The following is a 25458-nucleotide window of genomic DNA, read 5'->3' as shown; positions in this document are numbered from 1 at the left end:
GGATTGAAACTTCTATTATAAGTGCCATCTAACACTTAGCTGCAACAGATATTCATGAGTGAATAAGGAAATGAATGATAGAAGCAGAATTCTCTGAAGCTAAAGAGTAGGAGATTAAGCCCTGGCCGAGTAGCTCAGTTGGTTAGAGCATTGTCATGATATGTTAAGGTTGTGTGTTAGATACGGGTCAGGGCACATACAAGAATCAACTAATACCCAGTCAGTATGGCTTAGTGGTTGAGCATTGATCTATGAACCAGGAGGTCATGGTTCGATTCCCCATCAGGGTCAGGGCACATGCCTGGGTTGCAGGCTTGATCCCCAGTGGGGGTGGGTGGGTGCAGGAAGCAGCCAATCAATGATTCTCTCTCATGATTGATATTTCTGTCTCTCTCTCTCCCTCTCCCTTCCTCTCTGAAACCAATAAAAAATAAATATTTTTTAAAAAGAATCAACCAATGACTACATAAATAAGTGAAACAACAAATTGATGTCTCCCTCTTTCTCAAAAACAATCAATTAAAAAAAAAAAAGAGTGGGAGATTAAGTATATCACCCAAGACTGGAGGAAAAACATTAATTTCTCAGCAGTTTGTAACTCACCTTTTAATAACTAGACCAGAACACTTGCATAGGATGAGTCCTCATAGCAGCGTTTGTTACCTAGGCAGTGGTAACAATTAGTCAGTAATTAATTGTTTCTAGCTGCTCCTCTTTGATTAATTGTTCAAAACAAATTTATTATGGTTCTCCTGCAGTTTGGTATTGTTAGGAGCTGGAAGCCTAGGACACCTGAAATGAAGCAGGATGACTATGAGTGTCTTAAAGGTCAGGGAAGCAAGGACTGGAGTGGCCAGGGAAGTTCAGCCATGGGAGGTTAAGCTAGGCTTCCTCCCACCCCAGCTTTGAGATATACCTGACAAATAAAATTGTAATATATATATACATGATGATTTGGGATATATATATATATATATATATATATATATATATATATATATATATGAAATGATTACCACAATAAAGTTAATTAACGAATCCATCACCTCAGTTACTTATATTTGTTGAGAACGCTTAAGATCTACTCTCTTAGCAAATTTCAAGTATATAATACAATATTATTAGCTACAATAATTACACTGTACATTAGATACTCAGAACTCATTCATCTTATAAGTGAAAGTTGGTGCCCTTTGACCAACATTTTTGGCTTTCCCCTCCCTCCAGCCCCTGGCAGTTACCATTCTACTCTGTGTTTCTATGTGTTCAACTTTTTGTTTTATTTTTATTTAAATATATTTTATTGATTTTTTACAGAGAGGAAGAGAGAGGGATAGAGAGTTAGAAACATGGATGAGAGAGAAACATTGATCAGCTGCCTCTTGCACACCCCCTACTGAGGATGTGCCCGCAACCAAGGTACATGCCCTTGACCAGAATAGAACCTGGGACCCTTGAGTCCGCAGGCCGACGCTCTATCCACTGAGCCAAACCGGTTTCGGCTCAACTTTTTATTTTTTAGATTTCACATATAAGTAATGCATACTGTATTTGTCTTTCTCTGGCTAAGGTGAGCTTTAAAGGATTAACAGAAGGTAAATTATTTCAGGCCCAGATGAAAAGAGTGACGGCACTCTTTTTATCTTTTAAAAAAATATATGTTTTTATTGATTTCAGAGAGGAAGTGAGAGAGGGATAGAAACATCAGTGATGAGAGGGAATTATTGATTGGCTGCCTCCTGCACACCCCCTATCGGGGATCGAGCCCGCAACCCAGGCATGTGCCCTTGACCAGAGCCCGATGCTCTCTATCCACTGAGCAAAACCGGCTAGGGCGGCGATAGAGTCCATTTCTATCTCTCATTCTTCTTTGTGCCCCTCCCCCCATGTTCCTATTACAGTGTTTTGTTGTAATAGTCCTAATGATACTCCTCCTCCTGATGACATACTTATTTAACAATGACTAATGCCAACGTCATCAGCCTCACATAGGCCTCACCAGCCCAGTTTTGGGGTGGTATTGCATTCAGAGAAAGAACATAGCAACCCAGATGAAGGTAATTCCTACGTACGTTGTTCAATTTACAACCCACGGTAACACTTTGGAAAGTCACCTCTCCTTCCATTCCTCTAGGTCTCCATTCAGCAGCTGCTTACACCCCTTTCTCTTTCTATTTCTTACTCTCCACTGGTATCAGTCAGGGTTGCTTTCAGCTGCATATAACTGAGACTTGTATGCACATGCTTAACCAAATGGAGGTTTCACTTTCCTTTTGTAACCAGAACTCCAGAGGTAGGCAGTTCAGGGCAGGTATCCCTGCTTGAGGAAGTGTCAGGAACCCAGCCTTTCCCCAGTGTCCATCTTCTGCAAAATGGCTGCGTCACCTCCAGGCTTTGAATCTGTCTTCTCAGTGGGAAGAAGAATGAAAAGCAAATGACAAAAGCTTTGTGCATGCCAGTGGAGGTTTCGCTTTTGTTTTTATTTTTTTTAAATCAGCAATATAATAATTTTTTGGAAACTCCACCCAGTAGAGTTCTAGTTATATCTCCTTGGCAGAATTGGGTCGAATGGCCATCTTTAGTAGTAAGGATTTTTGTTTGTTCATTTTAAAAAATATATATTTTATTGATTTTTTACAGAGAGGAAGGGAGAGGGATAGAGAACTAGAAACATCGATGAGAGAGAAACATTGGTCAGCTGCCTCCTGCACACCCCCTACTGGGGATGTGCCCACAACCAAGGTACATGCCCTTGACCGGAATGGAACCTGGGACCCTTCAGTCCACAGGTCGATGCTCTATCCACTGAGCCAAACAAGTTAGGGTTTGCTCATTTTTTTTTTTATAAAGTAGACACATATTCCCTCAGGACACAATTGGGGGAGAAAGGAAAGAATGATGGTTTTACAACTGGCAGTGTGTACTGATTTCTCTCCACCAAAGTGCTCCTTGAACTTCCTCTAACTCCTCTCTCTGTTTGCCCTCTCTTTCCACTGCTATTCTTTTTTTTTTTTTTCTTTTAAGATCAAAGTGGACTTTTTCTCTTTCAGCTTTCCCCATCTAAGAAATAGCTACCATGCCCTAACTGGTTTGGCTCAGTGGATAGAGCACCGGCCTGCGGACTGAAGGGTCCCAGGTTCCATTCCGGTCAAGGGCACGTACCTTGGTTGCGGGCACATCCCCAGTAGGTGTGCAGGAGGCAGCTGATAGATGTTTCTCTCCCATAGATGTTTCTAGCTCTCTATTCCTCTCCCTTCCTCTCTGTAAAAAAATCAATTAAAAATATATTTAAAAAAAGAAATAGCAATAAAGATGAATAATTGTTCATATTTAAAAAAAGAAAGAAAGAAATAGCTACCATATGCCAAGCACTGTGACAGCCTATAAAGCAGGTACTTTTATTATTGTCCCACTTATAGATGTGGAAGGGGGTGTAGAGTGGTGAGTTAACTTGCCAAGGTCACATCACGAGTAAGAAATAGTGCTGTCATTTGAACCCAGACATCTTAGGTGGAAACTGACTCTGAGATGGAAATTTTGAGACAGGAAGTTCACTGTGAAGTGCCTTCAGGATTAACACCTGTCGGGGAGCAAGAAAGCAGGATTGGCCAGAGGGAAAAGTTAAACTAAGACAGTTGCAAGAAAGGCTTCAGTCAATCATACAGAGGGCTTTGGAGCTGAGAAGACCCTTCAGAGTAGTCTCACCTTGAGGCAAAGGGGCCATGCCTTTACACCCTTGCAGAAGTGTGGGTTCCCTAGACTGGAAGTGGGCTCTCATGAAGAGGGGGTATGCCTTTGGGTGATGTGGTTCTCTTCATCTGATGGCAATTTCTGGAGAGGGTCTCTCAGTCTGTCAACTGCTCACACTCATAGCAGCATGGGCAGGGGTGGGAAATGAGGGCTTCATCCCTGAAGTGGACATCATGGCATCTACTAATGTCCATGTCCCTCCTTGTTTAATAGCACCTTTACCACTTGTTGATGATCAGGATCAATTATTCCTGCCTAGATGATAACTTCTTTCCTTACCTGCTTGTGTCTTAATATAAGCAGCCCAAAGTGACTGGGAGGCAGCCCCATACTTAAAGTCAATGGGACTATTGTTGTGGAATAGTCCTTTGGGAACCAGGATTTCTAGACCTGCGGAATCCAGGGTTGGGATGGGAAGCACAACTTTTCCAAGCGGATCACTGGAGACAATGTTAAGCAGGGCCACTCCTTCCACCACTCATCTCCAGGATCCATGAATTCTACCTAGTGGGGACATAGCACTACAGAATGGTCATTGATTAGGATACATTCTGAGTCTGGAGAATGTTACCCCTTCCTCTCACGGCATTATCTTTAAGCTGTTCCTCAGCTGTGTCAATAGGTCATTCCATCACCATATTGGGCCAGCAGTTTCTGGCTGCTGTGGTGTGTTTTAGGACCAATAGACATCATGGTCATGCACCCACTCCTGCACACAGCTCTTTTGCTGTAAGGAGGTTTCTTTGGCCCAATGCTGTTATACAGGTTCCTGTGTCAGTGGATCAAATATTCTGTTGGCCCTTAGACAGTAGTGCTGGCTAAAAACGAACAAACATCCCCAAAAGAACCCAGGGAAAGCAAACTCATACCTAGAATGTGTATCTATGCTAATCAAGATGGATTACTCTTCCATCCAGGGTGAAAGAAGACAACTTGCCATGACCTGGCTGGCTTGTTTCTTGAGGGATAATAGTGCTCTATCAGGACTCTGTTTTGGTCTCTGTTGCTGTCTGTCAGGTTGGGCACTTGGTGGCATCAGGAGCTACACCAGCCATGGTGAGTGGGAGCCAGTGCTACTGGGCCTACGCATAGTTTCCATCACCGTGACAGTGGCTCCTCTGTACACGCACTCTAATCTCTGATGTTTTTTCTCTCAGGGGATTCAGATTTTTAAAAATTTAGAATCTTAGTAGGTTGGCAGGGGCAGTCAGAAGCTTCCACTTGGCCTTCCCCACTATGACAGCTCTCACCCCACAGAGAGAGCTTCTGCCAACTAAAAATAAATAAATAAATAAATAAATAAATAAATAAATAAATAAATAAATAAATAAATTTGGCCAAATAAAAATATATTTAAAAATAAAAATATATATTAAAATAATAAGAAAATATATTAAAATAATAAGAAAATATATTATAAATAATAAAATATTTTTTATTGGTTTCAGAGAGGAAGGGAGGAGAGAGACAGAAACATCAATGATGAGAGAGAATCATTGATCATCTGCCTCCTGCATGCCCCCTTCTGAGGATTGAGCCTGCAACCCGGGCATGTGCCCTAACTGGGAATTGAGCTGTGAGTTCTTGGTTCATAGGTCGATGTTCAACCACTGAGCCACACAGGCCAGGCCAGGGATTGTGACTTTTTAAATTTTTAAAAATATATATTTTATTGATTTTTTTACAGAGAGGAAGGGAGAGAGATAGAGAGCTAGAAACATCGATCAGCTGCCTCCTGCACACCCCCTACTGGGGATGTGCCCGCAACCAAGGTACATGCCCTTGACCGGAATCGAACCTGGGACCCCTCAGTCCCCAGGCTGACGCTCTATCCACTGAGCCAAACCGGTTTTGGTGGGATTGTGACTTTTTATAGGGGCAGGTTCCTTCAGCCTCCTCCTCCATCGGTTTTTGAATTTTAAAAGGTGTACACATGATACCCTAGTAGACTGCCCATCTCAGTTTTCTCTAGGTACACAGTGTTCTATTAACTCTCTGTGGATCATGTCCTCTAGGTTGCTGCTCAATTCTTGCCACTCATAACAATGCCGCTAAAACTTGCTTCTGCTAGTGAAGCACAGCCACCTAGTCTTTATTTTTTCAAGATTCTCTCAGGCCCATGGCTATCAGGGAGCCTAGCTCTGTAACATCTTCTATCACCAGCCTTTGCCTACAGAGGAGAGCCACCACTGAGCTTCTGAGTGATGTTTATGTCCCTTTCACTAACACATTCATTATTCCTTGTGATATATGGCAGGATGTAGTCAGCTGATGGGATGTACATAGTAAATCCACTTTAGCATTCCCCCTTCTCTGAGTCTTTTGTTCCCCTCTTCTATTGTCTGCCATGAGGCTCTGGCCTTACTATTTTGCTTGCTTTCGCCAAGCTTCCTAGAGCCATTCTAGCAACCTGTTAGCATTATATCCTGGGGGCCTTGCCAGGATGTAAATATTGTAATACAGGAACATGCTCATACCACTTAACTGTTTTGTCTAGCGTTATGCTTTCCTCCTCTACTCTCCTTCCCCAATTCAGCACTCTGGGACCCAATCCCATGCATACATACCTATGCTTCTGGCTTCTGCAGGTATATTTATGTTAGCTAGGTCCTTAGTTCCTTTAAGATATAGTGTGTTCTTCCTTTGGCAGGTCCAGCATTTCCTCAGCGGGGTTATTTTGTGCCTTGACTTTAGTTATTGGTCTGGTAGACAGGGGGAAAGCTGCAGGTGGATGCTAAGGAGGGTACGCATTGCCTTGCAAGGTACATACTTCATTTTTAAGCAAGACGCATGGGGCACTTGAACAAACCCAGAATGTTCTGGGTGATGTGGGGTTTTAAGGTTTTTAAGTGCATCAACCCAGATGACCCATCCAAAATATAAGGATCTCACTTCCTTTAACTGCAGCCCTGACCTTGACATAGCAGACTTGCCAGAGCTGAAAATCCAACCTTTTTGGAATTCTTCTACTCTTATAATCAAGTCTTGGGCCTGATCCTCAGTGTTTTTTGCCCCCCATTTATGTATGCTGCTAAGGAGGCACTCTAACTTTTAATTGGTGATTCATCACCCTCAACTTTTGTCTTTCCTCAGAGCACAGATTTACTCCAATAGCTACCCAACCCCATAGTTCTTAAATCTTACTTTGCTCATATTTAAAAAATGCCTGATAGATGGCATCTACCAGAGCATTCTTAATGTTTTTATTTTATTTTAATTTTTTGGTTAATCCTCATCGAGGATATTTTCCCATTGATTTTTAAAGAGAATGGAATGGAGAGGGAGAGACAGAGAGAGAGAAACATCGATATGAGAGAGACTCATCAATTGGTTTCCTTCTGCATGTGCCCAGACTGAGGCCAGGGATCGAACCTGCAATTGAGGTCCATACCCTTGACCAGAATTGAACCCATAACCCTTCAGTTTGCAGGCCAACGCTCTATCCACTGAGTCAAACTGGCTAGGGCTACCCAGTGCATTCTTGCACCAATACTCCATCCCATCCACCCATCCATCACTGCTGCCAGAAGTTTGCACAGTTGTACTGTTCCAGCATGCCAGAGCCTATCAGAGCTCCACCTGGGGCCTCGCTACCAGCTGGCCAGCAGGTGACTCAGCTCCACTGGATCAGACCACACTCCTGGGATTAATTGGTTTAACTCAGATTCTCTGGAAAACCAACTCTGAGGTGGATATTTGCAAGCAGGAAACTTTATTAGGTAACACCCTTGGGATCAATGCTGTGTGTGGGAGTGAAAGGAACAGGACTGAGCAGGAACAGTAGTTGGACTAAATGTAGTCACAGCAAAGGCCTCAGCTGTACCCTTGGGAGCTGATCCCTTAAGAAAGAGCCCTTCCGGGAACCTTGCATCTGCCAGTCACTTGTGCTCCTGGAGCATGGTGTGACCTAGCTCAAGGTAGTTCTCTTGCTGAGGACAATTCTTAGAAAGGGACTCATTTGAAAGCTGTTGGCCACTGACATTCCCAGAAGTTGGGGAAATGGATACCTTAGTCCTGAGTAGTTGAGTGCTCCTTGTTATGCTGGAGGCTTGGGGAACGGGTAGAATAAATTGCCAGAGATTGTTGTGTGACCAAAAAAAAGAGGATGGCCGAAACCGGTTTGGCTCAGTGGATAGAGCGTCGGCCTGCGGACTGGAAGGTCCCAGGTTCGATTCCGGTCAAGGGCATGTACCTTGGTTGTGGGCACATCCCCAGTAGGGGGTGTGCAAGAGGCAGCTGATCGATGTTTCTCTCTCATCGATGTTTCTAACTCTCTATCCCTCTCTCTTCCTCTCTGTGAAAAATCAATAAAATATATTTAAAAAAAAAAAAGAGGATGAACGAGATGCATTTAAAATTACATCAACCAAAATAAATAAATAAATAAATAAAAAATAAAATTACATCAACCACTAGTAGTTTCCCTGAATACTTCTGTGTTGGACAGTACAGAATGGGGGATGTTAGGATACAAATCCAATTCAATTTTACTCTGAAGCCTTTGTCTTTCCACTAGATCAGAGGTGGTCAAATTGGTGCTCCATGGACTAAATTCAGATAGTGAATGCATTTTGTTTGGCTGCACAGTGTTTTTTTCTTTTTTTTAAATGTGAATTTGCTGCCACTATGTAAAAATGGAAAGAGTTTATATATAAATTTGGATTGCCAGTTTCTCTTCAGTAACTGGGAAGATCTAACAAAATGGTGTCAATATTCCTGCATGGCAGTAAATGCATGGAGGAGTTGAGTGACAGTTGCCCCTTTAAATGGAAGGATGTGCTCCTTAGTTCACTAGGATCTCTATGCATTACCTTCTTTAGCATTTTTGGTTAGAATTCCTGCTATATTCTGCACTGCCTAACACAGTGCATGACACATATATTAGGTGTTTGGGCACCAACAATTGGTTCAGTGGAATTGAACAATTTAAATATATATATATATATATATATATATATATATATATATATATATATGATTGATTTCAGAGAGGAAGGGAGAGGGAGGGAGAAATAGAAACATCAATGATGAGAGAGAATCACTGATTTGCTGCCTTCTGCACTCCCCACACTGGGAATTGAGCCTGCAACCCAGGCATATGCCCTGATTGGGAATCAAACTGTGACCTCCTGGTTCACAGGTTGATGCTCAACCACTGAGCCATGCCAGCAGGGTGAATCAAACGAACTTAATTGAAGTTGGAATGAAGTCTAGACCTCTAAGTGTAATGAGAGGCTTGGCACTCAGGGGAGGCAAGAGGACAGCAAGTGCAGATTAGTATGAATTAATGATGTGCTGGCTGGAGCCTGAGTAAAGCAAGAGCAGAGGGCTGAGGCCTGAGGTTAGGATGTCTTACCCTAAAGTTAGAGCAGAATGGGGAATCAGGGAAGAAACCAGAGAGGGAGAAGAAAAAGAAGCACAGAGGGAACTTAGCCATGAAACACCACTAGAGTCAAAGGAGCTGAGGGTTTAGGCAGCTGCATCCAGTCTAGGGAAGAAGATGAGAAAATAGGCAAAAAGCCATGGCAACAGGAAAGTAATTAGGGACTTCCAGATGAAATATGAGAAAAAGAAAGGGCGATTGGGGGTCTGGAAGTTGAGCAGGGAAGAAACAGCACTGGTATGCTCTCTGGGGGTATGAAAGAGAGTTTTTACAGGAGTCCTATTTGGGAAAGGCACAGATGAACATTCATTTAATATTCATTCTTGTCTTCAGCATTGTGATCATTTCTGACATCCTCTCAAAAAAAAAGGGTAGTATTCATGTTGCCTTATTTATTTTTAAATATATTTTTATTGATTTCAGAGAGGAAGGGAGAGGGGGAAAGAGAGATAGAAACATCCGTGATAAGAACTCATTGATTGGCTGCCTTCTGCATGCCCCCTATTGGGGATTGAGCTTGCAACCTGGGCATGTGCCCTCGAATGGAATTGAACCTGGGACTGTTCAGTCCGCCGGCCCACGCTCTATTCACTGTGCCAAACCAGCTAAGGCTTCATGTTGCCTTTTTAAAATGGACTAAAGAACTATTTAGACCCTGTCCTCTTGTTCTAGTGCAGCAATTTTCAACTGGTGAGCTGCAAGAATTTTTAAAACATGCAATGCCTGACTATTTAGTCAGGGGCACTGACCTCTTTTCCCTTAGATTGTCAAATTTAAAAAAAATGACAACAGCCAACACAACAATATCCATCCGGTGTGAATGAATCAAAATTCTTCCTATTTTTTTTGTCAGGTCAGCACAAAATATATTGAGATGAAAAAGGTTGAAAATTGCTATTCTAGTGGAATGAAATGTTAATTAATTTAATATATATTTTGGACAATCACCAGCCAGCAGAGATTGGACACTTCTCTCATGGACATATCTATATGTACATGGGCTGTTGGCTTTGTGGATTTTCTGTGGTCAAATTAAAATTCTAGTTTTGCCCTGCCTTTTCACTCAGTATCCTTCTATGTGGCCTAACTAGCTACTAATTAGTATGTGTTCAGATGTGTAAACTCGTTTTAACATTAGTCTAAGAGTAGAGGAAGATAAACTTAAAAATAACTCATTCCAAAGTTCATGTTGGATATAGATAGGTCATCCATTGTCTTGAATGTAATCCTTTTCCTGGAAAACCATTGTGACCAATTCCACATGGAATAATTTCAATTCTGGTATCAGGGGCATAGGGAACACCTTTGTTTCGGGAGAGCCACTGTCTGTTTCTATTGTCTTTGGAGTCAAACCACCTGGGTTTGCATCCTTACTCTGCCACCTATCAACTCTGTGACCACTGGCAAATCATGGGACCTCTTGTGGCCTAACCTCATCAGTTAGATGAGGTTGATATCTGTTGGAAAGGCTCATTGAAAGATTTAAATGAGATGATGAATGTACCTGGAAGCCCTTAACTCCTTTTTGAGGGTGGTGAAACTTGAATCTTTCTAGTATCAACCATGTAAAAGTGTTATTAACTTGGGTGCCCATCAGCCTAACAGAGGAAGTTTGCATTTGGATTCCGGAGTTTTGAGTACTTTGCCATTGGGTCTAGCATTTACATTAAAAAAAAAAAATCACTGATTCTCTCTGGGCCTTGTTTCTGTTTCTCATAGTAGCTAAGAAGGACCTGGAAACCTGAGGTTGTGTCTTAATTTTTGTGAGAGCTTAAGGCAGAGAGGGGCTCAGCACAGCCTCCCCACATCAGAGGCAGAGGTCTGCACACGCGGAGAAATGTTAGCCTCAGGGCGCCCGAACTTCCAACACGGGGAGCAATCCAAACCCGGAGGCCGGCGGGGGAGGGGGAGCCTGGTGTGGCTTTGGGGACGGAAGCGGATGCGCCCGGGTCAGCTCAGACTTTCTCCGGCTGAACCCTGGGCGAGAGTGTAGGTGAGCCCGGCGGCGGTCGGGGACGCGCGCCTCCGGGCCGGGAGGAGTTCGGTGACGTCACCTCCAGGAGGACTCGCTTTTTCATTAATGAAACCGGCCGGCGCGGGCGCATGCGCGACGGGCCCCCCTCCCTCCCGCTTCCCCCCTCCCCTTTCCCAGCCGCGCTCTCAATCTCGAGCTCGCCGCTGCTCCCTCTCCCCGACTGTGGAAAGGATCCCACTTCCGGTGGGGTGTCATGGCGGCGTCTCGGGCTGTGATGGCTGTGGGGAGACGGCGCTAGTGGGGAGAGCGACCAGGAGGCCCCCTCCCCTCCCCGGGTCCCCCTCCCCCGCCCCCCTCCCCCCGGCCTCCTCGCCGACGCCCCCTTCCCCTCTCCCCCTCCCGGCTCGGCGCGGGCCCCCCATCCCCACCCCCGTGGGAACGTTCGGAGCCCGCACTCTTCAGCCCCTCTCCTCGCCGCTCCCCTCCCCTCAGCCCCCGCTCCCCGCCCTCTTCCCGGGCCTGGGCGCCGGCCGCCCCGTCCCTCCGCCGCCCCCCGGCCGCGGGGAGGACATGGCCGCGCACAGGCCGGTGGAATGGGTCCAGGCCGTGGTCAACCGCTTCGACGAGCAGGTAACGGGCCCGCGGCGGCGGGAGGTGGGCGCCGGGTGGGGGTGGGGACCGAGCGGGCGGGGGGGGAGGAAGGAGCCGCCGCCTCCCCCGCGGCCACCTCGGGCTCCGGAGGAAAGGAAGGGGGATCCGTGGGGTGGCCTAGGGGGAAGTGCGGGGACGAAGGGCGCCGCTGGGAGCTCGGGCTCCCTTCGCTCCGGAGCCGGGGAGTGGGCCTCTCCCCTGACCTCCCCTCGGACCCTCCATCCCGACGATCCCAGCCCTTCCGCTCGCCAGTGAGGATGAGTGACCTGGGGGCGCTTTCTGGGACTCTCCATCTGGATTTAATCATTCCCCCCTTACTTTTTTTTTTCTTTTTTCTTTGAACGGAGGTGGGTCACATTGAGGGGTTTCCTCTCCCCTCAGTGGACCTCCTAACTGGGGGTGAGCAACCGAAGGCACCCCAAGGCCCGGCGTGTGTACCCCCTGTAGGAGGACGGTAACACCCCACCCCTCCCCCAGTTCCTTCAGCTTCCTCTCTTGGAGGGGGAAGAGTGGAAGAAAGCAGGGAGAGCACAGGTTTTCTTACTTTCTGCTCCACCGTCTCAGCCTGCTCCAAGTGCACACACAGTGCGTGGTTTCCGATGCCCACACGGGCGTCCCCCCCTATCCTCTCGAGACAAGACTGGCTTTTTACATTGCTGTTTGCAGTGTAAATCATGGTTCTTGATCCCTCCTGCTTCTGAAACGTTTTTTTCCCGTGTCTCCTTCCTTGGTAATTGCAGTCTCTCCCTTTATTTTTGCCAGCGGTCTGAGGATGTGACTATTGCTTTTCTGGCGTGAGCTTCTTGGGGAGTAAGGGGAGAAGGGTGTAAGGAAAGTGGGGAGACTGCCGCTGAGCCACTGACAGCAGAGAGCAAAGACAGCTGCGATGTGCTCCTGGAGCCCGTCCTTCTGCTAGTGTTGTGTTATTGTTTTTAACTCTCACCTCTTGGTTGACAAGAGCACTTTCATTGAGAATATGTGGGATGGAAAAAAAAATTTTTTTCTTCATAGCTTGGGGAGGTGCCTTTTTATTTCCGAGCTTCACACAGTCAACTCTAGGGCTGATCAGAATGAATGCACACGTAGCCTTTTGTCAATGGGGATTAGTTGAACTTGGTGTTGCTGTAGGTAGTTGGGGTTGGTTTAAAGGGATGCGTTTTTTTTTTTGCAGCTGCAGTTCTACCGCGGGCTTTCTGTGTTGAGGGAACTGTTTAAGATCGAATCAGTCTATTTTGTCATAAAACTGATTATGGGAGCTGAATGAATGGTGGGTTCCACTTTTATTTGATCCGTAAACATTTCGTTAACAGGACTCATAGTGTTTCTGACCCACCTAAAAGATACTTGGGAATAGGCAGAGGGATTGAGAAGAAATTTGAGAAGAAACTACATAGGTAAAATAGAATTACAAAGCTGTCAGAGACTTGAAGGAATTGTTTCACCCATCCCTTTGCTTCCAGACCAAAAAGCATCTAAACCAACTGCACTACTAATCTATTGGAGGAAGCAAAATGTTACCGCATATATTGGATATTATTGGCAGAGCATTAGATTTAAAACTTGATCGAAAAGACTTTCTCTGTGTAATTTTTTAAAAGGCACATAGAAGAACCCCAAAGCTGAACCTTGTACACAGCAGAATCTGGATTCGGGAATTTGAAGGATTCATACTACAGTTGTTCCTAATTCTTTTTTAATTAAAAATTTGTCTCCATTTTGTAAACTTTATTTCTTTACTTCTTACCTGTTGATATCTAGGCTTATATGTCACATAAGAAAAATACAGTTTTCTAAATTTCAAAAGAGGAATGATTCTCATTATATGGTCAGTAATGCAAGAAAATGTTTTCTTCTTTTTGTCCCCAGTGTTAAAAGACCTTAGGCTTTGTTGTTTGCTTTGTTGTGAATATTGTGGAATCAAACTCACCACCATCTGTTTAAAATTCAGGACATAGTTTTAAACAGAAGCATTTTTTATATATTCCTTATGTTGTAATTAAGAGAAAGATACATAGGACAACTTTATTTCTCATATTTTTCTCTTACAAGGTTAAAGCCCACTCACTTTGAGATGCAAAAGTATAAGGGTTTTCAGTGTTTACTATAAGGTACCTACATACATTAATTTATTATAGAAGTAATAAATATTTAATTCAAATTGGAGTTTACCTTGAGTTGAGAAAGAGAAAACTCAGGCAGAGAGAGGTTAAATGACTGACTTCCCAAGGTCAGGTAGCAGACCTTGATAACAAGAGCCTCAATATGAAAAGTATTGAATGCTGGACAATAAGGGATATTTTTTCTAATTATCTCGTAGGATTAAAAAAATAATGCATTAAGTATAGTTAGGAGAGAAGAGTTTACATTTAAAAATATTATTAATTTTTTATTTTTATATTGATTTCAGAGAAGAAAGGAGAGGGAGAGACAGAAACATCAATAATGAGAGAGAATCATTGATCGGCTGCCTCCTGTATACCCCACACTGGGGATTGAGCCCCCAACCCGGGCATGTGCACTGACTGGAATCGGGCCATGACCTCCTGGTTCATAGGTCAATGCTTAACCATTGAGCCATGCCAGTCTGGCAAGAGTTTACATTTTTACTGAGGGGAGGAAAAAGCTCTGCATATAGTGAGAATTATTTGTATAAGAGTTTTAAATGTTTCAAGTATTTCTAAAAGTTTTACATTTTGGATCTATTGTATAGACTTTGTTTCGTTGGGTTCAGAGGGAGTCAAATTGCTTCCTTTTATTATAGCTGAAGACACAGAATATATACTGAGCTAATGAGTATGTGCAAGTCTAAAGATGGCAACTCTGTTTATGTTTGAATTGGTATTTTGGTTGGCCTTGGAATACTTGGTGATGATTAAAGCAGAAATGTATTCCTAGCCACTGTATTATTGTATTATTTAAAACTTATTTATGTTGATTTCAGAGAGAAAGAGAGGGAGAGAGAGACACACACACACATCAATGATGAGAGAATCATTGATCAGCTGTCTCCTGCATGTCCCTTACTGGGGATCGAGCCTCAACCAGGGAATCGGAACTGCATGTCCCTGACTGGGAATCGAACTATGACCTCCTGGTTCATAGGTTGGTGCTCAACCACTGAGCCACACTGGCCAGGCTGTATTATTGTATTTTGGTGGGCATTGCTCAGCACCTTGGCTAAAATAAGTGGTAGTGTCTCACCTTGACATTTTGAGCTCAAGTCCTTGTTTCCAGGTGTATAAAATAAAATTCCTATAACCTGCTGGGAATGCACCTACACCTAATATTTATGGTCTAAGTTGAACCATTCTTAACCAGTTTTAAAAGTGATTACCTCCTTGATTAGGGAAATGGCAGTTGCAAAGGTGAACAGCCAGAAAGCTGAATGTATCAGTTTTATCCTCAACCTACCTTTATGGTATTCAACAGTAAGTTTCTAAGTTGAAATAGGCAAATTTTAGGTATGTATTTTTAAATTGTGGCTCATTAGCTTGGGTATTTAACAATTAGAACCTCCTTAGATGCCCCACCAGTCTCTGTGGAGCTTTGGTTCTGAAAGGGAGCAAAGGAAAACAGGTTATATGAAGGTTTTGTTTTGTTTTTAAGAAATTAAAAAAGTACCCCCGAATGATGTTATAAATATGTTCTTTTAAGCACTTATATTTTTCATATCTCATCAAGTAAAAACAGTATATAAAAAAACCTCCAAAACATAACATATTAGAGAATAAACTCTTTTTTTATTTGTTATAATAGCATATTAGTAGTTGTAAATTGAATGCTAATTGGAATATTCTTTGAATATGTGGTGTAAAATTCACAGTATAAAATGATTGGCAAATGCCTTTGAAGTTACAAGCCACATGTTAATTGGCCAAATAGATTTGTAAAACTTTGAAGCAGTTTTGGATTAAAAAAAAAAATCTCCTAGTCTTGTTCTTAAAGCCTGGTCTGCCATTTATATAAGGCCTTATAAAGTAGTTGAAAATGAATACTCTTTTGGCAAAGGGTATTATATGGTAAGAAAAAATGCTTATTCTTTATTTTGGAACTCACCTTTAAAAAAAAATTTCTTCCAACTGGTCCTCAATTAGTTCTCTGTGCACCCTCGTTCCCCAGTCCCTTTATCTAGCATCTAATTCAGTTTTTCCCTGTGATCTTCTTTCTCTTCACCTTCAAACTTACTAAGATTTCTTTTCTCTTAATTAAACATTTGGTTGGTCCTATGACTTTCTCTGGTTCAATCTTTTCCTTCCTTTTGTTGCCAGATACCTGCTGCCTCTACTGTTTATCTGCCCATTTCCTTTATAACTCTCTGAAAACCAGTTTCTCCCTCTGCTTTTCTTCTGGATTGCTGTTTTCTTGAAAGTGATTCCTTCTGGCAAACAGTGGTTTTTGCTGAATTGTAATGCCACTGTGGTGTTCCATTATGCCTGGAAACCAATTTCCCCTAATTCCCAAGACAATACTGTCTTGTATGTGGCTTGCAGATCTTCATATATCTATGTTCTCGTTGATTCTTGGGCAGATGTATTTTCTCTGTCATATTATGTTGCCTATCACTGAACGGGGGTTTCTAAATGGGAGTCTGCGTTTTGCTCTGCTTTTTCCTTGTCTCTGTCCTAAGTCTCTGGATCCTAGATGTCCTCATCTGTTGGAAAAGAATTGTCTAGAAAAATCTCTAAGGTTTTCTTTCTAGTTTAAATATTCAATGATTTTTAATATTTTAACAGCATCTCCCTGAGCCACATCAGTCAGTCTGTTGGGAGCTGACCCCACTTAATTTACCAGGCTATTTCTCATTATGCTTCAGCATGCACCTATGTTCCAGGCAGGCTGGCTCAGTCTCTTCTGCTTATTTCTGCTTCTCAGCCTTCATTTATGCCGACCCCTGAATGCTTTAATTCTCCTTTGTGATTTTCTATTTTCTGTCTTTCCTTCAGTGGGCAGTTCAAACTTCATTTTCCCCCAGAAGTCTTCTTGCACTGAACTCACTGCAATCTCACTTCTTGGTGTGCTTGTCACCTGGGGTTCTGCAGAACCACCCGGTAAGGTTTCTTCCCTCAGGAGAGTTGGTTGAACACAGTTTAGCATTGTTTTCTTTTCTCTTATCTTTTTATCAAATAGAGTGTAAACTTTCTGAAAAGCAAGAAGCTTCTATTAGAACTCTTAGAGTCTCTCCAGCCCCCAGCACACTTATGAGCATACAGTGAGTCATTCATTGATGGAGTGTTTTTCATACGATTCCTGGTTGAAAGGTAGACTGGCTAAAATAAGTAATTTTGACTTTGTTATATTTATTAAATAACCAGATTTTAATTTAGTTTTTATAATGGCCTAAGTCTTATAAGTTAAGTGGTATTTTAACTCAAAGGAGGAACTTATACATATTTATATGTCTTCCCCCAGAGCTAACATGTTTTTTGAATGAAGTTTCAGTCTGATTATCTTTGAGATCTTGGATTTGTCACTTATTTTTAGTGATAAGTCTCTATATAAGGATATTTTTTACAGTGGTCTGATAGGATAATGAAAGTGAAATACTTTGAAAAATTTTAAATTACTCAATATAAGATTTATACTTTTTTTTTTTTTTTTTTTACTAAATAAGTGAGACTATCTCCGGATATTCCCCTGTTATGTACCTTGGCTGATATATACTTTAGCATTCACTGACATACTTGGGTAACATATCATGGTAACAGATCCTTAGTAACATATTGTAGATGTCCATAATCTATCTGTTTTCATTTAATTTGTGACATATGTATTATATAATATGGGTCTTTAAGCTTAGGAAGTGTAATAGAAATTGTCTTAAGGTGTTCTGTGAATTGGGTCAGCAGTTGTTACATTAGATTTTAAATATGCCTATACTTTTTATTTGACTTTTTGACCAATAAGAAACTAGATTCTAAAATCTACATTATTGTTATTATTATTATTATTGTGTTTAGCATGATAATTTTGTCCTTACAGGAAAGGTTAGTGATATAATAAGTAATCATGCCTTATTTTTGCATCTTTGTTCTTTACTCAGATTGCTATGGGGCTTTTTTGTTTTAGCCTTTCAAATTTGGTGTTATGAGACTCTATTGTTGCATTATAACAACGTGCTTTTAAGGGTGAGCAGTGTATTTATTAAAAATGTGTTTTGCACATGTGTTCTTTAGGCCTCAATCTGTTCTTCATTGGGGGTTCTGTGTGTATCTGTGTGTGTATAAGACAAGAGACAAGAGGTATAGGAAGGCTAATTTTTTTTAAAGGAAGTTTAAGGAGGAAAGCATTGTATAGAAGACGTAGAAGGGGAGGTTTGTGGTCAGCTTAAACTGTTAAAAGGCTTAGAATCAATATTGAAGTAGAATATGGGCATCTTAAGGTCTTTCTTTGCAGATAATTGACTTGTATTTATAAAAGCATTGGCTATTTCATCTGACATCTTTTAGAATACCCCATTTTTTGGGGGGTGGAGAGAGAAAGATGTGATAAAGTTTGTTTTGACCTTGAAGAATAGAAGAGTTAAAGTGTTTTATATTGTGGTGACTGTTAATTAAGTTTAAGGTTTCAGTAACTTGTACATTACTCTGTCATACTTTATGTTAGAACCTTCAATAAACAGAGCTCTCTCAGGTTGTGGAATATAAATAACTGAAATTGATAATGCAGTCATTAAAGTTTCTTTAGGTGAATGCATATTTGACCACTTCAAGTGTTATATGCCTGTGATACATAGTTATGTTCTTTGGTTCTCTGAGTGTGGCTTTTGAGCCTTGAGCTTCTGTTGAGACAAGAAAGCCCCATGCTAATATGGAATCCCATCCAATTATAATGAAGAATTGGAATTATCCTCTAAAATTTTACATATTCTTACTATAAACGGTACTAATTACTTTGCAGTAGCAGTAACTTGAGGTGCAAACTTCCAGATTGCATATTTTCTTTAAACCACAGCCTGGCAGTCTTTTGGGTTTGGCTTAGTGTTGTCACTACAGCCTATAAGCTGTTGCTTGCCCTTACTTATATTTTATAGCTTTGAGTGTCTTACCCTATTGAATTTCAGAGAACTTAACTTTTTTTTTTTTAATGAAATTCTCCCCTCCCTCTACTTCACATCCTCCAGCAGGCTGCTGTATCTAGTGCAAGAGACATGAAGTTAATTTAATCCATAGAGGAACTTTTAGAAATTTATCTAAAGGACTTTTATTTAGCTTATTATTAATCATAGTTTTATACCCAGATAATGACCTTGTGGGTAATTGTGGCTCATAACAGCCTTAAGTGAGGGCATGACAGACTAGCTCTTACCACCTAGGTTTGTGATGGCAGTATACTGGATAGTAAGAGCTTTTGACTGTGCACCATTCATTGTGGTCTTGGACAAGTCAGTTAACCTCTCTGAACTTCAGTTTTCTATGTCTTCATCTGTAAAATGGGGGTAATTCTTGCCCTACTCACATCATGGGCTTATTTAGTATCTTAGGTACGAATCTTTTACATGAAAGGAAGCTGTCAAATTAGTCATAAAAAATTATTGCCATGATTATCATCCTGTGCAGTATTTTTTCTATTGATTATTATTATTTCTACTCTGCATGAGAAAAAAATAGAGAGGCAAAATAATTTGTTTACAATCATATGACATGTAAGTAATTGAGTTTAAACTAGAACGTGGGTGTCAGTCCTTAGAGCAGTAACTTTTTAATAGAGCTTTACAAAGAAATCTAAATTTTCTGACAGTATAAATATGTAAATTGAGGAATATGTTTTTGATTCTTCACTTAAAGATGAGATGAGAGTATCTGGAAATCTTTTTTGATTGGTCATGTGTTAGACATAGAAATGAGTTTTGAACATTATATCTTTGATTTCATTATTTATCATTCTTTTCACCTTATCAAAGCTTCTCGGATTGTTAGAGGAAGTTGTAACATTTTCCCCTTTTATTTAGTTTTATAACATTACATTATACTCACTGCAGATTTTTAGGTGAAGAGAGTTGAATCCTGAAGGTGAGACAATAAAATCTTGAGAACACCAGTAGGAATGTACAATTATAAATATGAGATTATATATTTATTTCATTATTTTATCTTGGCATTTCAGAGTCCACTGTTGTAAAGTTGGTTTTCATACTCTAAGAACATTCCACTTAGGATTGGATTAAAATTGAGGCAACTTTTAAAGTTTTGGTAGTACTCAGTGCCTTGTCCTGTTGGATTCCTGGGCATTTGTTTTTCTTTTCCTTCCAAATCATTCATCTAGAATTTTGGAATATCTCCCCAACTCTCTTGTCTTTACCAGTGCCTTTTACTTCTGTCCCAGATCAGGCCTGGGAAATGTTTTGTCTTTATGCTCCAGGCAGGTCTCCTTCCTTTTGGACTAAGGGGGGGAAAAAGAAGCATTTTTGTATTTCCTGTTATGTTTCAGTTTTTGGCTTTTAATAACTGAATTTTCAGTTGGGAATGGAAGAGATAGATTTTGTTTTGGTCAACTTTTGGCAACAGAGATCAATGAAGATCTGTGCTCTGGTTACTACCCTGACAAACTACCTTTGCAATGTTAAGTAAATCTCTTAAATTTTGAGTTATTTCCTTATCTATAAAACAGGAGAAATATGATCGGACAGTTCAAAACTTTTATGAGTCTTATAATGAATAGATTTTTGTTTTATTTATATATATATATTTATTTATTAATATACAAGAGGTCCGATGCACGAAATTCGTGCAAGAGTAGGCCTTCCTTCCCCCAGCTGCCCGCAGTGGCTTCCCCCTGCACCTGGGACCCGGGCTTCCCTTGCAGCCCTGGCTTTGTCCAGAGGGACCTCTGGTCTAATTAGCATATTACGCTTTTATTATTATAGCTTTTTATTGATTTCCGAGAGGAAAGGGAGAGAGAGGTAGATAGAAACCTCAATGATGAGAGAGAATCATTGATAAGCTGCCTCCTGCATACTCCCTAGTGGAGATCAAGCCCGAAACCTGGGCATGTGCCCTTGACTGGAATCGAACCCGGGACCCTTCCACAGGCTGAAACTCTATCCACTGAGCCAAACCAGCTAGGGCAAGAAAGAAGGGATTTGATTCTTAATAGCTGTTGGAGTAAATAAGAGTCGGCCGTTTAAGGACACTTAGCAGTATTGTGCAGTGTTAAAGACACATCTGAATTTGGAGACCATATCTTTGTTATGGTCAAAGTCACTAGAATTGAGGAGATCAAGGAAGGTTGAGGACCAGGGTTTGAATAGGTGCTCCACCTTGACATTGAAATCACCTCGATTAGGGTTGCTAGGTTTAGCAAATAGAAATATAGGATGCCCTGTTAAATGTGAATTTTAGATAAACAATGAATAAATATTTAGTGTAAGTATTTCCCAAATATTGCATGGGATATCTTACACTAAAAAAATTACTCATGTTTGATTTAATTGGGAGTTACGTATTTTATCAGGCAACATTAACCTAGATGATACCCAGATGGTGGTAGATGGTGAGGTAGAGGAGAAACTGAGCCAAGAGACAAATTATTTAGATGATGGGGGGAAATATCTAGAAAGTTGGTAGGTGACTATGACAAGCTTTGTTAGTTAGTAGCACCACATGAGTCATGATCCTTAAGGAAGAGGAGGAAGAGTGGAAAAGTGGGATTTGGCCTCCTCGAGTCTCTTATTCATTGTTCCTAATTCTGTCCTCTATAACTCTTCGGAATAAGTTTGTCCTTTTACTTTAAAAATATTTGAAGACAGCCTTCACCAGTGTGGCTCAATTGGTTGAGCATCATCCCGTGCACCAAAAGGGTGCCTGTTCAATTCCTGCTCAGGACACATGCCTGGGTTGAAGACTCCATCCCTGGTGGGGGCTTGCAGGAGGCATCTGATCGATGTTGTGCTCTCACATCGATGTTTCTCTTTCTCCCTCTCTTTTTCTCTCTAAACATCAATAAAAATATTTTTTTAAAAATTGAAGACAAATCTTAAGTACTGCATAGGTTGTTCCTCCTTCCCCCCTGAAAAATGTCATACATTCGACCATTTCTTATAGCACATAATTTTAAGACATCTCACCATTCTGGTTGTTTGCCTCTTGGTGCAATGGTGGTCAGTACTCAGGCATACCATTTTTCATTTTTTCTCTCAATATTTTTGATATGAGGGTGTTATGTGACACTTGAAAAAAAGGCTTAAAAATGCTGAGCTTCAGCCCTAACCGGTTTGGCTCAGTGGATAAGAGCGTCGGCCTGCGGACTGAAGGGTCCCGGGTTCGATTCTGGTCAAGGGCATGTACCTTGGTTGCGGGCACATCCCCAGTAGGGGGTGTGCAGGAGGCAGCTGATGGGAACCCGGCCTGGGTCCTAACTCTCTATCCCTCTCACTTCCTCTCTGTAAAAAAATCAATAAAATATATTAAAAAAAAAATGCTGAGCTTCAGGTACACTGTATTTTTGGTGTTCATCTGATTCCAATCAAATAATATTAATTGGCATATATGTGCATGTTTTTTTTTAAGTTTTATTATAAAAAAATTCAAACATGCAAAAGTAGAGAGTTGATTGTAAATGAATCCCCATGTACCTATTACCCAGCTTCTGTTCAGCTTTATTTCATTTGTACGCTTACCCATTTTCTGCCCAGCACCTCTCCATTATTGTGAAGCAGTTCCAGTTATCATTTCATTTCAGCATGACTTTTTTCCCATCCATTTTCTTTAAAAATTTTTTAAAGTATACATTTTTATTGATTTCAGAGAGGAAGGGAAAGGGAGAGAGAGAAACATTAATGATGAGAGAGAATCATTGCACACCTCCTACTGGGGATCGAGGCTGCAACCCAGGCATGTGCCTTGACTGGAATCAAACCCGGGACCCTTCAGTCCACAGGATGACACTCTATCCACTGAATCAAACCAGCTAGGGCTCTTTTTTGATTTTTAAAAAAATTTTCAATTACAGTTTACATTCAATATTATTTTGTATTAGTGTCAAGATGTATAGCAAAGTTAGAAAATCATGTACTTTACAGAGTGGTCCCCTGCTGCTTCAGGTACTCACCTGGCCCCATACATAGTTATAATAATATTGTTGACTATATTCCCAATGCTGTAAGCTACATCTCTGTGATTATTCTGTAACTACCACTTTGTACTGCTTAATTCACCTTTTTCACCCAGCATCCCAACCGCCCTCCCCTCGCCCCCCCCCCTCACAACTGTCAGTCTGTTCTCTGTATCTATGAGTTTGTTTCTATTTTGTTCATTAGATTCCACATATAAGTGAAATCATATGATATTTGTCTTTCTCTTTCTAATTTATTTAACACTTAGCATAATGCCCTCTAGGTCCATCCACAGCATGACTTATTCTTAACTCATGCTGACTTTAAGAGCTGTGTGATATGAAAACAATACTCAATTAGGAATCAGAAGACTAATTTTCTGAAAGAAAAAGAAGAATGAGTTAACCTGGTCAAGGCCAGCTATCTGAGCCTTAGATTCCTAATATTTTGAAGAGTGTGTGTGGTGGTTGGGAGGGGACATAACACTATCTGCTCTTTTTCATAGAGCTTGTGTGAGTCAAAGATAGGTAATATATGTGAAGGTACTTTATGTAAACTCTAAACTTAAAGCGAAAGCATTTTACACAGGTAAGATTTCATCATTGTTAGTAGATGCTCCTTTCATAAGTACTTAAAAGTTATCTGCATAGTAACCAGTCTTAAAATTACCTGGATGTTGACATTAAATTAAGTCCATAGTCCTTAAATCACCTTTCCCCTTTACCTACCCCTGTGTTTTGACAATTGGGGCAACATTTTATCATGCCTGCTGTGGCACCTTTCTATTTTTCATGACTTCTCAAAGTTCACTGACAGCATTTCTCTTATCTAAATTTTCATCTGTACCTTTGGAATAGTTCATGTAGACTTGAATTCAAATAAAGCAGGCGGGAGCTTTAAGCTTTATCTAAGGGTTCGGATGGCTCTCAGCAGTGTTCTTTTCAAATTTGAAGATTATTTTGTCTTCTGCTAAAACAATTAGAAATAAAATTGAATCAAGTAATTCTGCTTTTAATCTCCTGTTGGTATTATACCAAATACTCTAACTAGTGGTTTGTAACCTTCCTCTTCTTAATATAGTTTTAAAAGCCTTTAAATATTTATTTTAACATATTATCTTTAATGTTTTTAGTTATTCTGAACTCTTAACTATTTTTATACTCTTCTTTCAATTTGTCTATTGTATATAGTGTATGTTCTGTCTTAAATGCCTTTATATATACTGATCTCTGGGGGAAGGGGAGGAGGAACAACTGGTACAGGCACATTAGTTTCTTTAGATATGTCAGCTTTACCAGATCGCTTAAGATTTTTAGTACAGATTTCCTGGACCCACAAAACATCTATGTATTCTAAAGGCATGGAAAATGGGTTGTAGTTTTAAAAATCTCCCCAGATCATCTATATATATAAAAGGCTAATATGCAAAGTGTCCTCTCAGGAGTTCGACCGGGAGACTGGGAGTTCGATTGCTCGCTATGACGTGTGCTGACTACCAGGGGGCTGTGTGACATGAAGGAAAGCCCCGGCTGGCAGCCAGGGAAGGGAGGCCCCAGCTGCAGCTGGGGAAGTTAGGCCCTGGCCGGCAGCCAGGGAAGGGAGACCCCGGCAGGCAGCTAGCAGCTGGGGAAGGGAGGTCCTGGTTGGCAGTCGGAAGGCTCCGATCAGCCCTGATCACCGGCCAGGCCTAGGGACTCTACCCGTGCACAAATTTTGTGCACTGGTCCTCTAGTTTTGCTAGAAAGCTGGGTTTGTGAATCACTGCTGTATGACATGCAGGGAGACTTTAGTTTCTGGGTAGTATTTAGTAGGTCACAGCACAGTCATCTATACTACTATGACAAATAGAAAAAACTGGATGAACTTTTAAGAACATATTTTAAAAAATATTGGAGGACTGTAGAAATAATGAGGACTAGATGAATTAAAATTCCAGAGATAGAAGAGCCCTTTGTTAGGAGAGAAGCAGATTGCTGACATTTGTTGATTGTGGAAACAGACTAAAGAAAAAGGATGAACCAGAGGTGAACTGGAGTCTTACTAAAACTGCAGTATAGCTCCCACACAGTTCAATTCCTGAGTGGATTGAAATGATCAAACTCTCTCATCCCTTTTGCCTAATAGAATAAATGGAGAACTCGCACTGGGAAGATACATTCTGGAGTTTCTGAAGTTCTTTCATGTATAATATCTAGAATACAATGAACAATTTCTGAAAATTTGAAAAAGTGAAAAACTATGACCCATAATCAAGAATAGACATAAACTATAGAAGTAGACCCACAGATAAATTGAAGTTAGCAGACAAAGACTTTAATATGCTAAAGGAAAAACATGAAATGATGGACAAAATGGATGGAAAATTGAAGAATTTCTATACAGAATTGAAATCCATAGAAAGGAATAAAAAACACAACCTTGATTGCTTATGGTCTTTTACTTATATGTTAATTAGCAGGACCTCATTTCACTTCTTGCACTGTTCTTCGTTGTCTAAAAACAAAGTGGGAAAACAGGTCAATTGAATGTACACCATTTAAATTCCATGAGAGCAGGATTATGTCTGTCTTGTTCACTGCTTTACTCCAAGGGCTCAGTACAGTGCCTGACATTAAAAACAACAAACCTATAACAACAAAAACACACAGT

The 25458-nt window shown here is 41.0% G+C and overlaps 2 protein-coding genes across 11 annotated transcripts in view; one reads left to right on the top strand and one right to left on the bottom strand.

The window, feature by feature from the left end:
• Positions 1–25458, bottom strand: part of OMG (oligodendrocyte myelin glycoprotein) — a 411522-nt gene that overhangs the window by 234985 nt on the left and 151079 nt on the right. The gene's annotated exons all lie outside the window — the stretch shown is intronic.
• NF1 (neurofibromin 1) overlaps positions 11299–25458 on the top strand; it is a 232559-nt gene continuing 218399 nt past the window's right edge. For 9 of the 10 annotated variants that reach the window (XM_079799233.1, XM_079799237.1, XM_079799232.1 and 6 more), the window contains exon 1: positions 11299–11738. In XM_079799233.1, the coding sequence (XP_079655359.1) occupies positions 11679–11738 (60 nt within the window). In that variant the 5' untranslated portion in view covers positions 11299–11678. Of the gene's footprint in view, positions 11739–11824; positions 13027–25458 lie in introns of those variants that run through there. The other variant, XM_079799236.1, reaches the window with a different exon arrangement.

This window comes from Cnephaeus nilssonii (assembly GCF_951640355.1).
Source record: "Cnephaeus nilssonii genome assembly, chromosome: 19".
Taxonomy (NCBI): domain Eukaryota; kingdom Metazoa; phylum Chordata; class Mammalia; order Chiroptera; family Vespertilionidae; genus Cnephaeus; species Cnephaeus nilssonii.
This window is presented reverse-complemented; position numbering and strand designations above follow the sequence as displayed.